Source organism: Sapajus apella, unplaced genomic scaffold (assembly GCF_009761245.1).
Source record: "Sapajus apella isolate SASKATOON/1434 unplaced genomic scaffold, GSC_monkey_1.0 scaffold146, whole genome shotgun sequence".
Classification (NCBI taxonomy): Eukaryota; Metazoa; Chordata; class Mammalia; order Primates; family Cebidae; genus Sapajus; species Sapajus apella.
In genome coordinates, this window is record NW_022437086.1 from 2,778,948 (window position 1) to 2,795,827 (window position 16,880).

Below are 16,880 nucleotides of genomic sequence, written 5' to 3' on the forward strand. Positions count from 1 at the left end.
ACAAAAAATTAGCTGGGCATGGTGGTGCGTGCCTGTAGTCCCAGCTACTCAGGAGGCTGAGGCAGGAGAATTGCCTGAACCCGGGAGGCGGAGGTTGCGGTGAGCCGAGATCGTGCCATTGCACTCCAGCCTGGGTAACAAGAGTGAAACTCCATCTGAAAAATAATAATAATAATAATAATTAGCTGGGCGTGGTAGTGCAGGCCTGTAATCCCAGCTACTCGGGAGGCTGAGGCAGGAGAATCTCTTGAACCAGGAAGTCAAAGGTTGCACTGAGCCGAGATTGCACCAGTCCATTTCAGCGTGGTGACAGAGTGAGACAAAAGAAAGAGAGAGAGAGAGAAAGAGAGAAAGAAAGAGAAAGAAAGAGAAAGGAAAGAAAGAAAAAGAAGGAAAGAACGAGAAAGGAAAGAACAAAAAGGAAAGGAAGGAAGGAGAAAGGAGCAAAGAAAGGAAGAAAAGAAAGAGGGAAAGGGAAGGGAGGAAGGAAGGAAGGGAAAGAAGGAGAGAGAGAAATGGAGGGAAGATCAGAGGGCACCAGTGATCTGCATTGAAGAAAATGAGGGGACCTGCTTGTCTGGAGCAGAGGGGGCCAGGGGAGGGGAAGGGGAGGAAAGTGGTCGGGGAACACAGCGGGAAAGTGGGGCAGAGTGTGGCATGGTCTTCTGGCTGAGCTTAGGGGCTGGAACAGGCTTCTCCCATCAACAGCGGCCTTTGCAGGAAGCCTGCAGGGAAAGGTGAGTCTAGCTGCAGTTCTGAATGAGTAGAAGCAAGAGACGAAAAAGATTTGGGAGCATCTGAGGTAGTGTCTGCCTTGCGCTGTAGGCTGCAGGGAACAGGATGAACAACCAGCAGGGGCTTCTTCCTGCCCTCAGGGGATGCAAGAATGAAATCTTGTGTTTCTCTGCCAATTTGCAGTTGGATGTAGCTTTCACTTTGATTAGCTCATTGATCTTGGAAATAATTCCTGAGATGAGCAGAGCAATTATTAGCTCCTTTTAAAGAGAGAAAAACTGAGGCTCGCAGAAGTTCATTCACTTGTCCAGGACTCCTAAGTGGCAGTTCGGGGAGGAAGTTCAGATCTTGGACTCACAGTTTTTCCCAGGCGGACCTACAGTCTTCTATTACAGACTTCTGAATAATAGACAGCAAGAGTAAATAAACATGCGCAAATACAGTACAGTGCAAATGCACGATCACCTTCAATCATTATCAAGGAACCCGTAAATGAGTGCCAGGCCGCAGTCCTGTTCCCCACACCCAGCATCGAGGTGCACTTTTTCTGGACCTGTTTACTGCCATGCAGGAGATCAAGAATTTGTGCACAGGTTTTGAACCTGGGCATTAAAGTAAGCCCTCGGCGCAAATCCCACCTCCACCATTTCCCAAATGACTTTGAACTTCATTTACTGGAATTCAGGCTCCTCACGCAGCGAATGAAGACAACACACCCATCGCACGAGATCCGCCGCTACGCTACGCAACCTCTGCATGTAGAACCAAAAAAGCACTTAAGGTGACCATGCATCCGCATTGTACTGTACTTCTGCATATTTATTTACTCATATTTATTGAACACTGATGCTGGTGTTCAATAAGGAAATCGGAGCATTTAAAAGGTTTATACAAGGGAGTTCATATTTATCAGGCACCAACCATTTTCCAGTTCCTTCCTATATGCATAATCTCCATAACAAGGTAGCTTATTTTAAAAGACAGAGACTTGCTCTGTCGCCCAGGTTGAAGTGCAGGGGTGTGATCAACCTGTCTCCTGGGTTCAAGTGATCCTCCTGCCTCAGCCTCCCAAGTAGCTAGGATTACAGGCACACAATACCACACTCGGTTAATTTTTTTTCTTCTGTATTTTTAGTAGAGACGGGGTTTCGCCATGTTGGCCAGGCTAGTCTCAAACTCCTGACCTCAGATGATCCACCTGCCTCAGCCTCCCAAAGTGCTGAGATTACAGGTGTGAACCTCCAACAAGATAGATCTTATTATCCCACTTTATAGATGAGAAAATTGAGGCCTAGAAAAATTTGCTTGCTCAAGGTCACACAGAGGGTCATGATCCAGATTTTGATCTGGCTCCAAAGTCCTTCCTCTTTGCTTGGCCACACGATGTATTATAATGTCACGGTGTGGTGGAAAATGATTCCCATCCAAGCACAGGGCATTGACTCAGACTAAGGTCTACTTCAGAGCCACTATGATCCACTGTCGATCTAGAAGCTCCTCCCTCCTTACAGGACGTTGGTCTGAATTCTCCAGGCACTTACTCCGTCCTCATCTCTCCCCTTCTACAGCTTGGAAGGATTTTTAGATGAAAGCTGCAGCCCTGCTCTCCTGGGGGATAATCCTGTTGCCGGTAACCTTGTTTCCTGGGTGACCTTCATAAACACGGGCTTCAGCAAAAACTTTCTCCCTCAGCCCAATTATGGAATGTTTCTCTTCCTAAAGCTTTCGTGGGCCCTCACGATGGAATGCAAAAGGGCTGCCTTCCGAAACATTTCTAGGCGAAGAAGCTGCTCAGCATAAATGAGCCAGAAAGTGTCAGGCTATGCTACCGACACCTTCTCATCTGATTTTCTGCTTCAGCCCTTTCCTTCTTAAATACAACCTCCTTTTTCTTTCTGGGACTTGGCATCTTTGCACATTTGCCTACTGGTGGGATAAAGCCCATCTCCACCCCAAGGATACTGTCTTCCTCCCGGTGAGAACTTGTACGATTCTAAGACCCACACCTAAACAGCATTATTCATAGTAGCCAAAAGGTGGAAGCTTGAATCGGCAAGGAGAAAGCTGAGCCACTCATACTTTAAATCACCCCAGGGAAGCAGAACCCCAGTGGATTCAGAAGGGATAAAGACGACAAAGTGAGACCTCAGTGACGATGGTAGAACGAATCCACAAGCATTATACTGGTGAGGGGCTGGGGGCTGCGGCTGAGTCCCTGGGCCACCATAAGTCAGATCTTTTTTTTTTTTTTTGAGATGGAGCATCACCCAGGCAGAAGTGCAATAGTGCGATCTTGGCTCACTGCAACCTCTGCCTCCCGAGTTCAAGTGATTCTCCTGCCTCAGCTTCCTGAGTAGCTGGGATTACAGGCACCCACCACCATGCCTAGCTAATTTTTGTATTTTGAGTAGAGACAGGGTTTTACCATGTTGCCCAGGCTGGTCTTGAAACCCTGACCTCATGATCTGCCCGCCTCAACCTCCCAAAGTGCTGGGATTACAGGCATGAGCCACCACGCCCAGCCAAGTCAGAGCTTAGACTTACAGTATATCCCAGGCTGACCTATAGTCTTCTATTATAGACTTCTAAATAAAAGAAAGAGTAAATATACAAAAATATAGTACAATGCAAATGCATGATAATCTTCAATGATTATCAAGAAGTGCATGTATCAGTGCCAGGTCATAGTTCTGTCCACCACACCCAGCATTCGAAGTGCATTTTCTTAAATCGTGGCTTTCTGGAGAAACCTTCCATTGCCATTTTCTTAAACTTTTGTTAGTTAAAAATGCCATTATTTTTAACTTTTATTTTAGGTTCGGGGGTACATGCACAGGTTTGTTCTATAGTAAACTCATGCCATGGGAGTTTGTTCTACAGATTATTTCATCACCCAGGCACTAAGCCTGGAATCCAACAGTTATTGTTTTCTGCTTCTCTCACCCCCCATCCTCAAATAGGGCATGGTGTGTGTTGTTCCCCTCTTTGCATCCATGTGTTCTCATCCTCCAGCTCCCACTTGTAAGTGAGAACATGTGGTATTTGGATTTCTATTCCTACATTAGTTTGCTAATGATGATGACCTCCAGCTCCATCCATGTTCCTGCAAAGGATGTGGAAAGCAGTGTGGCGATTCCTCAAAGAGGAAAAAAGAGAACTACCATTCGACCCAGCAATCGCATTATTGGGTATATACCCAAGGGAATATAAATTGTTCCACCTTAAGGACACATGCATGTGTATGTTGGTTGCACCACCATTCATACTACCAAAGACAAGAAATCAACCTAAATGGCCATCAGTGGTAGATTGGATAAAGAAAATGTGGTACCCGGGTCCGGGTGCCATTTTAGCTGGTGACTGGGGCTCCTGAGAGACAGAGTCGCCCATTCAACTGATAAAAAAAGGGGACTGAAACAGGGGGCCGGGCCAGGACATTCCCAGACAAAAAAAAAAGTACCAGGAATCTCAGCACGGTTGTTTCAGCCGGCGCAGTGGGTCACCGCATGGGAAATCACACAGATCCGGGCGCCTTTTCAATAGGTGACTGGAACACCTGGGAGACAGAGTCACCCGTTCAACTGAACAAAAAAGGGGGGTCTGAGGCAAGGAGCCAGTGATCAGGCACAGCTGGTCCCACTCCCCCAAACACACACAAAAAAAACAGCAATCTGAAACACTCTGGATTGAGAGTTTCACAGCAAGCACAGCTGAACCCAGGATGGGCCAGCTCTGTGGGGCAGGGGTGTCCGCCATTATTGAGGCAGTCCCCCACTAAGGAGGTAGTCCACCATTGCTGAGGCAGCCCGCCATTACCAAAGCAGCCCACCATTACAGAGAGAGTCCACCATTACAGAGATGGGCCGCCATTGCTGAGGCTGTTCTAACTACACCTGTATAAACAGGACTGCAGGGAAGTTCACACGGCAGCTAGGGGGAGCCCATAGCAGCTCAGCGAAACCTCTGCAGGCAGACAGTGACTAGGCTGCCTCCTTGCTGGGCAGGGCAGGCCTGAAAAAAGGCAGAAGCACAACAGAAACTTGTAAAGAAAGCCCTAACTCCCCGAGACAGGGCACCTGGAGAAAAAAAAAAAAAAAAAAAAACCCCGTTTATGAGTTCTGCTGCAGCAGACTTAAACATACCTGCCCAGCAGCTCTGAATGAACAACAGAGCTCACAACTCAGCACTTGAGCTCCTATAAAGGACAGACTTTCTCCTCAAGAAGCTCCCTGAGCCCTGCATATCCAAAGAGTCCCCTCATAGAGAGCTCAGACTGACATTGGGCAGGTATCCTTCAGGGACAAAGATAGCAGAAGAAACTGGCAGCAACCCTTACTGTTCTGCAGCCACTGCAGGTGATCCCCAGGCAAACAGGGCCTGGAGTGGACCTCAGCAGTCCTACAGCAGAGGGGCCAGACTGTTAGAAGGAAAACTAAGAAACAGAAGGAAATAACTTCATCATCAGCAAACTGGACGTCCACTCAGAGACCCAATCTAAAAATCAACAACTACAAAGACGACGAATGAGCATGATGAATTAACAGAATCAGGCATCAGAAGGTGGGTAATAAGAAACTTCACTGAGCTAAAAGAACATGTTGTAACCCAATGCAAACAAACTAAGAACATTGAAAAAAGATTTGATGAAATGCTAACGAGAGCAAACAACTTAGGAATATAAGTGAATTGATGGAGCTGAAAAACACAACACGAGAACTTTGCGAAGCATACACAAGTTTCAACAGCCAAATTGACCAAGCAGAAGAAAGGATATCAGAGGTTAAAGATCAATTCAATGAAATGAAACAAGAAGGCAAGATTAGAGAAAAAAGGGTAAAAAGGAATGAACAAAGTCTCCAAGAAATATGGGACTATGTGAACAGACCTAATCTACATTTGATAGGTGTACCTGAATATGACGGAGAGAATGAATCCAAGCTGGAAAATACTCTTCAGGATATTATCCAGGAAAACTTCCCCAACCTAGCAAGGCAGGCCAATCTTCAAGTCCAGGAAATACAGAGAACACCACAAAGATATTCCTCAAGAAGAGCAACCCCAAGGCACATAATCGTCAGATTCACCAGGGTTGAAATGAAGGAGAAAATGCTAAGGGCAGCCAGAGAGAAAGGTCGGGCTACCCACAAAGGGAAGCCTACCAGATTCACAGCAGATCTCTGAGCAGAAACCCTACAAGCCAGAAGAGAGTGGGGGCCAATATTCAACATCCTTAAAGAAAAGAACTTCCAACCCAGAATTTCATATCCAGCCAAACTAAGCTTCATAAGTGAAGGACAAATAAAATCCTTACAAACAAGCAATTACTCAGAGATTTCATCACCACCAGGCCTGCTTTACAAGGGCTCCTGAAAGAAGCACTAAACATAGAAAGGAACAACCAGTAACAGTGACTCCAAAAACAAACCAAATGGTAAAGAGCATCAACACAATGAAGAAACCGCATAACCTATCGGGCAAAACAGCCAGCTAGCATCAAAATGGCAGGATCAAATTCACACATAACCATATTGACCCTAAATGTCAATGGGCTAAATGCCCCAGTCAAAAGACACAGACTGGCAAATTGGATAAAAAGCCAAAACCCACCTGTGTGCTGTATCCAGGAAACCCATCTCACATGCAAAGATACACAAAGGCTCAAAATAAAGGGATGGAGGAAGATTTACCAAGCAAATGGAAAGCAAAAAAAAGCAGGAGTTGCAATTCTCATCTCTAATAAATTAGACTTTAAAGCAACAAAGATCAAAAGATACAAAGAAGGACATTACATATGGTAAAAGGATCAATGCAACAAGAAGAGCAAATGATCCTAAATATATACGCACCCAATACAGGAGCACCCAGATACATAAGGCAAGTTCTTATTGACTTACAAAGAGACTTAGACTCCCACACAATAGGAGACTTTAACACCCCATTGTGGATATTAGACACATCAATGAGACAGAAAATTAACAAGGATATCCAGAGCTTGAACTCAAGCCTGGAGCAAGCAAATCTAATACACATTTGGAGAACTCTCCACCACAAATCCACAGAATATACATTCTTCTCTGCACCACATCACACCTACTCTAAAACTGACCACGTGATTGGAAGTAAATCACTCCTCAGCAAATGCAAAAGAACAGAAATCATAACAAACAGTCTCTCGGACCACAGTGCAATCAAGTTAGAACTCAGAATTCAGAAACTAAATCAGAACTGCACAGCTTCATGGAAACTGAACAACTGGCTCTTGAATGTTGACTGGATAAACAATGAAATGAAGGCAGAAATAAAGATGTTCTTCAAAACCAATGAGAACAAAGACACAACATACCAGAATCTCTGGGACACAGTAAAGCAGTCTCTAGAGGAAAATATGTAGTAATAAATGCCCACATGAGAAGCAAGGAAAGATCTAAAATCAATACCCTATTGTCAAAATTGAAAGAGCTAGAGGAGCAAGATCAAAAAACTCAAAACCTAGCAGAAGACAAGAAATAACTAAGATCAGAGCAGAACAGAAGGAGATAGAGACACAAAAAAAACCCTTCAAAAAAATCAATAAATCCAAGAGCTGGTTTTTTGAAAAGATCAACAAAATAGACCACTAGCCAGATTAATAAAAAAGAAAAGAGAGAAGAATTAAATAGATGCAGTAAAAAATGAGAAAGGGGATATCATCACAGTTTCCACAGAAATACAAACCATCATCAGAGATTATTACAAACAACTCTATGCATATAAGCTAGTAAATCTGGAAGAAATGGATAAATTCCTGGACACTTGCATCCTCCCAAGCCTTAACCAGGAAGAAGTCGAAACCCTGAATAGACCAATAACAAGGGCAGAAGTTGAGGCAGCAATCAAGAGCCTACCACCCAAAAAAGCCCAGGTCCAGATGGGTCCACAGTTGAATTCTATCAGACATACAAAGAGGAGCTGGTACCATTCCTTCTGAAACTATTCCAAACAATCCAAAAAGAGGAAATCCTTCCCAAATCATTTTATGAGACCAACATCATCCTGATACCAAAACCCGGCAGACACTAAGCAAGAAAGGAAAACTTCAGGCCAATATCCATGACGAACATAGATGCAAAAATCTTGAATAAAATACTGACAAGCCAATTGCAACAGCACATCAAAAAGCTTATCCACCGCGATCAAGTAGGCTTCATCCCAGGGATGCAAGGCTGGTTCAACATACGCAAGTCTATAAACATAATTCACCACATAAACAGAACCAAAGACAAAAACCAGATGATTATCTCAATTGATGCAGAGAAGGCCTTTGACAAAATCCAACAGCCCCTTATGCTAAAAACCCTCAGTAAAATAGGTATTGACAGAACGTATCTCAAAATAATTAAAGCTATTTATGACAAACCAACAGCCAATATCATACTGAATGGGCAAAAACTGAAAGCACTCCCTTTGAAATCTGGCACTAGACAAGGATGCCCTCTCTCACCACTCCTATTCAATAAAGTATTGGAAGTTCTAGCCAGAGCAATCAGGCAAGAAAAAGAAATAAAGTGTATTCAAATAGGAAAGGAGGAAGTCAAACTGTCTCTATTTGCACACGACATGATTGTATATTTACAAGACCCCATCGTCTCAGCCAAAAATCTTCTGAAACTGATAAGCAACTTCTGCGAAGTCTCAGGATACAAAGTCAGTGTGCAAAAATCACAAGCATTCCTATACACCAATAACAGACTTAAAGAGAGCCAAATCAAGAATGAACTGCCATTCACAATTGCTACAAAGCGAATAAAATACCTAGGAATACAACTAACAAGGAACATAAAGGACCTCTTCAAGGAGAACTACAAACCACTGCTCAACAAAATAAGAGAGGACACAAACAGATGGAGAAACATTCCATGCTCATGGTTAGGAAGAATCAATGTTGTGAAAATGGCCATACTGCCCAAAGTAATTTACAGATTCAACGTTATCCCCATCAAGCTACCAATGACCTTCTTCACAGAACTGGAAAAAAACACCTTAAATTTCATATGGAACCAAAGAGAGCCCACATAGCCAACTCAATTCTAAGCAAAAAGAACAAAGCGGGGGGCATCACACTACCGGACTTCAAACTATACCACAAGGCTACAGCAATCAAAACAGCATGGTACTGGTACCAAAACAGAGATATAGACCAATGGAACAGAACAGAGGCCTCGGAGGCAACACTACACATATACAACCATCTGATCTTTGACAAACCTGACAAAAACAAGCAATGGGGAAAGGATTCCCTGTTTAATAAATGGTATAGGGAAAACTGGCTAGCCATGTGCAGAAAGCAGAAACTGGACCCCTTCCTGACACCTTACACTAAAATTAACTCCAGATGGATTAAAGACTTAAAACTAAGACCTAACACCATAAAAAACCCTAGAAGAAAATCTAGGCAAAACCATTCAGGACATAGGCATAGGCAAGGACTTCATGACCAAAACACCAAAAGCATTGGCAACAAAAGCCAAAATAGACAAATGGGACCTAAGCAAACTCCACAGCTTCTGCACGGCAAAAGAAACAGTCATTAGAGTGAATCGGCAACCAACAGAATGGGAAAAAATTTTGCAATCTACCCATCTGACAAAGGGCTGATATCCAGAATCTACAAAGAACTAAAACATATTTACAAGAAAAAAACAAATAAGCCCACTCAAAAGTGGGTGAAGGATATGAAAAGAAGCTTTAGAAAAGAAGACATACATGAGGCCAATAAACGTGAAAAAATGCTCATCCTCACTGGCCATTAGAGAAATGCAAATCAAAACAACATTGAGATACCATCTCACACCAGTTAGAATGGTGATCATTAGAAAATCTGGAGACAACAGATGCTGGAGAGGATGTGGAGAAATAGGAACACTTTTACACTGTTGGTGGGAGTGTAAATTAGTTCAACCATTGTGGAATACAGTGTGGCGATTCCTCAAGGACCTAGAAATAGCAATTCTGTTTGACCCAGCAATCCCATTACTGGCTATATATCCAAAGGATTATAAATCGTTCTACTATAAGGACACATGCACATGAATGTTCACTGCGGCACTGTTTACAATAGCAAGACCTGGAACCAACCCAAATGCCCATCGATGATAGCCTGGATAGGGAAAATGTGGCACATATACACCATGGAATATTATGCAGCCATCAAAAATGATGAGTTCGTGTCCTTTGTAGGGACATGGGTGAACCTGGAAACCATCATTCTCAGCAAACTGACACAAGAACAGAAAATCAAACACTGCATGTTCTCACTCATAGGCGGGTGTTGAACAATGAGAACACATGGACATAGGAAGGGGAGCATCACACACTGAGGTCTGTTGGGGGGAAATAGGGGAGGGACAGTGGGGGGTGGGGAGTTGCGGAGAGGTAGCATGGGGAGAAATGCCAGATATAGGTGATGGGGAGGAAGGCAGCAAATCACACTGCCATGTGTGTACCTATGCAACAATCTTGCACGTTTTTCACATGTACCCCAAGACTTAAAATGCAATTAAAAATAATTTTTTTTAAAAGAAAATGTGGTACCTAAACACCATGGTGTACTATGCAGCCATAAAAAAGATCAATCCAATTTTTAGAGATCTTTTGACAACCCTAGGGACCATTTCTCTCAGAGGAAGTTCTGTTTGCCTTTGGCAATTTGGCCAGCTTCCTACTGTTTTCCTGTTATTAATATTTCCAGGAGTTTGGATGAGCCACTTAACATCAAGGGAGGGAGGTACTTGAGCCTTAGTGATTTTTACATTATTTAAGGCATATGGACACCACCTTAACCTTTTTCTTTCACAGCTGAACGTAAAGAGCTTTTTTCTTCCGCACCTCCAGTTTAGTGTCCCCAGCAACACACACACAGACACACACACTCACAGAGAGAGAGAGAGAGAGAGAGAGAGAGAGAGAGACCGACCTCCTGCTCCCAGCAACTCCATCCTACCCTGGGCCTACTGAATCAAAAACCCTGGAGTGGGTGTCTAACAGTTGCTTAATCACTTGGAGAGCTTATTCAAACACAAATTCCCAACCTCCACCCCAGAGTCCCATTCAGTAATTCTGCAGCAGGGCTGAGAATGTCATTTGTGTCAAACTCTTAGCGGGCGCTGGTGCTGCTGTTTCAGCCAGTTGCTCTGGAGTACGTGGCCTCCTGCCGACCTCCAGGACACAGGCGTCTCCTATAAGCTAATTAGGGACAGAGGACAGAGGGCAAGGGAGAAAACGTAGAGGAAAGGAAGAAGACAGGGAAGACATTCTGACGTCCACGCAGAGCTGTTTCCCTCAGGTAATGCAATGTCTGGGAACCCTGATGCACTTCATCAAAGCCCCTTTTCTTTCTTTCTTCCTTCCTTCCTTCCTTTCCTTCCTCCCTCCCTCTCCCTCTCCCTCTCTCTCTTTCTTTTTCTCAGCTCATTTCCCTCCCTCCCTCCTTTCCTCTCTCTCTCTTCTCACTTCTCTGCGGCCCAGGCTGGAGTGCAGTGGTGTGACCACAGCTCACCGCAGCCTCAAGCTCTTGGGCTCAAGTGCTCCTTCTGCCTCAACCTCACAAGTAGCTGGGACTATAGGCATGCACCATGACACCAGCTATTTTTTTTTAGGATTTTTTGTAGAGATGGGATATTCCTATGTGATCCAAGCTGGTCTCAAACTCCTGGTCTCAAGTCATGCTCCTGCCTTGACCTCCCAAAGTGCTGCAATTACAGGCCGATGCTTTTTCTTATCATTTCCATTTACTTGTTTCTGGCCCATATTAATATCCACTAATTCATGCTCTTCGACCGAGACCTACACACGGTTTCTCACGGCCTTATAAAAGTAAGAGTGCAATACCTGGGGCAACAGAAAGATTGAGAGAATGAACCCCCTAGACCCAAAGTCAACCCCTTGGAGCTGTGGTGTCTGGAGGCAGGACACGCTGCCTCTGGCATGTCTAAGAGGGTTTGGTGCCTCCCTGTCTCCACACTGGTGCTGCCCGCAGAGCAAGCAATCCCCACTCCTCCAACATCAGCAGCATCCAAGATCTCACAGAGGGCTTCTTAAACACAGATGAGGGCTCCACTCCCACAGCCTCTGATTCAGCAGGTCTGAGGTGGGGGCTGGCCGAGAATCTGCATTTATTTTTTTGAGACAGAGTCTCACTCTGTTGCCCAGGGTGGAGTGCAGTAGCACGATCTCAGGTCACTGCAACCTCCACCTCTCGGGTTCAAGTGATTCTCCTGCCTCAGCCTGCTGAGTGGCTGAAGTTACAGGTGTATGCCACCATACCTGGCTAATTTTTATAGTTTTAGTGGATACGGGGTTTCACCATGTCAGCCAGGCTGATCTCAAACTCTTGACCTCAGGTAATCGGCCTGCCCCAGCCTCCCAAAGTGCTGGGATTACAGGCATAAGAGCCACTGAATGCAGACAAGAATCTGCATTTTGTAAAATCTCCGAGTGGCCAAACATGGCAGCTCATGCCTCTAATCCCAGCACTTTGGGAGCCAGAGGCAGGAGATGGCTTGAGCCCAGGAGTTTGAGACCAACCTGGGTAACACAGCGAGACCCTGTCTCGACAAAAATGAAAAATTTTTAAAGTTAGCCAGGCACACTGGTACACACTTGGAGTTCCAGCTACTCAGGAGGCTCAAGTGGAAGGACAGCTTGAGCCCAGGAAGTTAAGGCTGCAGTGAGCTATGGCTGCACTCCGGCCTGGGAGACAGACCAAGACACCATTTCCAAAAAAAAAAAAAAAGCTCTCAGTACGCTGCTGCTTGTCAAATGACCCCACTCTAGAACCACTGTTTGTGTGTCTGAAATAATGCAAGAATTCACTTATAGTGATTCAACCAGCAGAACCCAAGAACACATCCAGGAAAGGTAAGTTGCACCCAGCTGATCACAGAGGTGAAGGGAACCATCCGAATTTCTGCTCTGTTCATATCAGCTGCAGAAATGGATACAGCAATCACTGGATCACACCTTTGATGAAGCTCCCCCTGGAATGTCCCATGTTTCCCGGCTCTGAAAGTCACTCTAGCTCTATTCTATCAGGACAGAATAAAGTTATGCCTTACTCTGAACATCACATCCATCATGGTTCTTGTTATAGAAGTTTTCTCATTTCATACCTTTCACCAGAAGGTGTACTGTATTACTCAGTCTTCATTCTCCATGGCTGCGGTCCCATAAGTGCCTGTCAACTTGATTTGACCAGTCTCATCCTTTAGGACTCGCTGCTGGCCTGTTGAGGAAGAGTTGCAACCTATCTCACTGTGTCATTTCTCTCCTCTCTGTTCTCCCAACCCCTCTTCCCTCCCCACACCTGCTCCTCCCACCACCAGTGCATTCCCAGAAGCAGAACAGACAGACCTGCGTCCGGAAGAGCCTCATATGCGCCTTTGCTATGGCCTTCATCATCAGTGTCATGCTGATTGCAGCCAACCAGATACTCCGGAGCGGCATGGAGTAGCAGCCTCCCACCAGCCACACCACGTTGCAGCTCACCGCGCATGTGCATGCCCTGCGGGCAGACTCTTCCTCCACACAGCAGACACGGACCCACAGACTATGGATGGATGCGGACGATGGTACCATTCTGTAAAGTGCCACTGGGGTTGCACTTCAGCTTCATCTCCTTGGCAGGGACACTAAAGGGCTGTCTTCAGTGCTTTAATGGTTTTGTTTTCTAATGCAATAAATAGCCAGGATTTCTGAATTATTGCTTCAACCGTCAGTCATAACTCTAGAGAAAAACTTCATCTTCATCTCGGAATTCCAGCGGCCATCCAGGTACAATGATAGAGCAAGAGAGAGGCATGAACACACAGTCACCTCCACTCCCCATTCTTTCAACCCAAGGTCCAACAGGAGACTCTGCTGAGGCCCACCCTCAGTTCCAAGAGGCTGACTTCTGGGTTGTCACAGAAGAGGGGGCTTTCCATCTCACCTGGCTTCCTTCCTCCACCCAGTGGAGACCCCCCAAGGCATGAGGGGAAAGCCATTAAGTGGGGTGCAGCCCCTGGCGGTCTTCAGCTGCACCCCTCACTGCTTCCGTTCTTACTGCCTTTTCTAGAGGACTCCCATTGGTAGAGCTGGGGTGCTCTCTGTTTCCGTCGGCACTTGGCTTTCTGTTCCTAGAGCCCATCCTGCACCAGCATTTTGGAACCTGCAGAGAGAGCCTTTCTCCCAGCTTTGCCGCCTGTGCTGCCATTAGAGAAAAAGGAAGCGTCATTGTGGGCATCTCCGTAACACAGACAGACATGTATATTTGGCTTCTTCGTGTGTGACGTCATTCTTCCCTAATCGCTTACACCTACTATAAGCTTGTCCTCCCTCCCACACTCATCCCTGCTTCTTTGGGGCAGGGGTGAGGCAGGTTGGGGGAGGAGGGGACTTGGACTGGCGGTGAGGTTTCGACACCCACACCCCGCCATCCCGAGTCATGGAGACCCACCACGTCTCCGTGCCGGATGACCTTTGTAAGTTAAGGTCCTTGTGCATCTTACCCTTTCCTCACCTTGGAGTTTGCTTTGTTAGTTAGTCTTCCCCAGCTAGAAAGAGAAATGCAATCCAAAATGGAAAGATGGAGAGATCACACTACCGTATTCGACGTACGCTTTTCTGGCCTTCAGATTCTGAAACTGACTCATTTTCAGGAGGTGAGGGGAAAAGATGTGTATTGGTTTAGCCAGCAGGACAGGTCATTTACTTCTGCCTGCAGAATATTTTCATTGCGGAAGGGAACTGAATCCAAGGATCTGTTTTCAACACCATTTCAAGTCTGTAATTTCCTGACTTTCCTAGATGTCGGCCACTACTACCAATTCAAGCTTGTGTCGTCACATTAGCCAATAATCTCTAGATATAATAGTCCCCTTTGTACTTCTCCAAGCTCAGGTCTTTATTTTGTAATGGAATTACCTTGCTCCTACTTCTTTTGATTACATCCCAAAGCTACATGCTTCCCCGCGTTCTTCCAGTATCGAAGCACCAGAAGCCTTCTGGTCTCAATGCAGCGGGCAGGGTTTTTGGCGTGTTGTGTGCCCCCGATCTCCCTCTCAAGCCTGCCTTCTCGCTCAGCTTTCCCCTACCGCCTTCTCAGACTTGGAGCACCCAAGGTCTCCAATGAGAGTTCTCTCATTCACCTCTGCAAGTGCTCCCAGCAACAGCCTGGGGGCAGCTGTAGAAACTTTCCCTCTGTGGGAGAGTATGAATATTTCTGATGAGCACAAGTAAAACTAGGGTTAGAGCCATAGTATGGTGGAGGGAGCAGGTGTAAGCTCCCAAGAGCCTGGGGGATTGCCCGTCCCTCTGCAAAACTTCCTGGAGTTCAGCCCAGCAAGGCCAGACCAAGGAGGCAGCACCCTGCCTTTCCCCGTTGCCTGCCCTGCCGCCTGCACACTGCATGCCTGCCCTGCCGCCGCTCCCATTGGCTGACTCACCACTGTCCCTAGGATCGGAATCTGAACTAGAACAGGTCCAAATGCAGAACACTGAAACATTGAACAACTTCATCCTTAATCTCTGCCCTGGGGAGTTTGCCCTCTCCCAACTGGACTTGGATGGGAGGGCACAGCAAGTCTGGAAGGGATATACTTTCCTATGTTTCTCTGACCCCTGAACCACCAAACCACGTCCTCCTGGGGACAGGCGTGCAGGACCCTCAGTAGACTGGATAGAAACCCCAGGGATGATTCTTCAAAGCCCCCTTCCCATGAGAGGGGACTGAAATGCCACAGCTGAGGCTGGTCTTCAGGGCAGACAATGAGTACTTCTTCAAAGGCGGCTTTTCTGCGAGTTCTCCTCCCTCCTGCTGGAGAACAGCCACCCTAAAGGAGGTGGGGGTTAGATTCCATTGGCAGAAAGGTTAGCTGCCGTGCAGGAGTGGGTAGGAAAAGGAGTTCTGGAGAGGCGCCATCATCCCGTTTCCTACAAAGCCTGCAGGATTCCTTCCCTAATGGTGACCCTTCTCGTTCCCAGTGACCTGGAAGCAAGCCCACCCTCCCCAGGGGAAAATCTAAGAGAATGCATTCCTCTGGGGACTGCTAGAGAGAGACGGCAACAAGGAAGACAGAATTCTGACAGCCTAGGAGTTAACTTCCCACCCTGGTAACCCTCCACGTGGCACCCAGGGACTGAAAGACAGTGCATGAAGATGGCGCTGAGCTAGAGGCATTCCTTAGACTTCGGGAGCTCGGGGTTGGTCCCAATGACTTTCACCCTCGCTGCTTTGCCTGGACAGTCTGTCTTGGGTACAGACAAGGCTTCCTTGTCAGGCAGCAACTCCCAGCCCTGTTCACACAAATTTTATGCCAGGCCTCCATGCCAGTCAGTGTCCCCATCATGGTGGCTTTAAGTTCATGGCCAAAGGTTCCAGAAGGTCCTGGTCTCCCATGCCCAAGAAATGCCATGTAGCCGCAGCTGGAGGTGACTTCTGTAGGAACTGGGAGGGAAGAGCCCACCCCTCGCTCTGTCCTCCAACTAATAAGACTTAGGAACCAGGGACCTTGGCAGCCCAGCGGAGAGGTGGCTGAGTGATTGACAAACACAGCTTGGCTCATTCTTGCTGCAAGAGCAGGTGCCCTCCCCCCTGCCCCAGAAAACACAAGTGATGATCAAGAAGGCATTCTCCTTAGGAGAGAAGGGTAAATGGACCCTGACCCCCTTGATCCCCAAAGAAGCTGTGCCCCACCACTTCAGATACCAACAAACCCCCCAACAGAATCGCGTCGGAACTACTAGCAGTGGCTTCCAGAATGTGCATGGGTCTCACGTGACTGATCTGGGGAAAAAAAAAAAAAGAGGGATATTACTATGGCAACCCTTGCATTCCACCCCGAGTTTGCCAAGGCACACAAAAATAGGTAACATTATTTTAAATAACACTCCAATTCAGCCTGAGTGCAACCTGACTCTCTTCAACTGTATCCTGCTGGGAGAGGCAGTTCCTCTCAAAGAATCTGGGTGGTTTCTCTGCCTTTTTGTCTTGCATTTGAACTTGTCCTTCTATTTACTCAGGAGAACAGGAGCTACCTGGAAGCCCTGGTATCTCTCCATCCCTACTCACAACGCCTCCTCCCAGGGTTCAGAGCCAGGACCCCTTAATCTAGGCAAATAGGCAGAAATAT

At 46.3% G+C, this 16,880-nt stretch overlaps 1 protein-coding gene across 5 annotated transcripts in view; it reads left to right on the forward strand.

Annotated features, from left to right (window-relative positions):
* CALN1 (calneuron 1) overlaps positions 1-16,627 on the forward strand; it is a 612,621-nt gene extending 595,994 nt beyond the window's left edge. For 4 of the 5 annotated variants that reach the window (XM_032264678.1, XM_032264679.1, XM_032264677.1 and 1 more), the window contains one exon: positions 13,095-16,627. In XM_032264678.1, the coding sequence (XP_032120569.1) occupies positions 13,095-13,222 (128 nt within the window). In that variant the 3' untranslated portion in view covers positions 13,223-16,627. The remainder of the gene's footprint in view (positions 1-13,094) is intronic. The other variant, XM_032264681.1, reaches the window with a different exon arrangement.
* Positions 16,628-16,880: the final 253 nt, after the last annotated feature.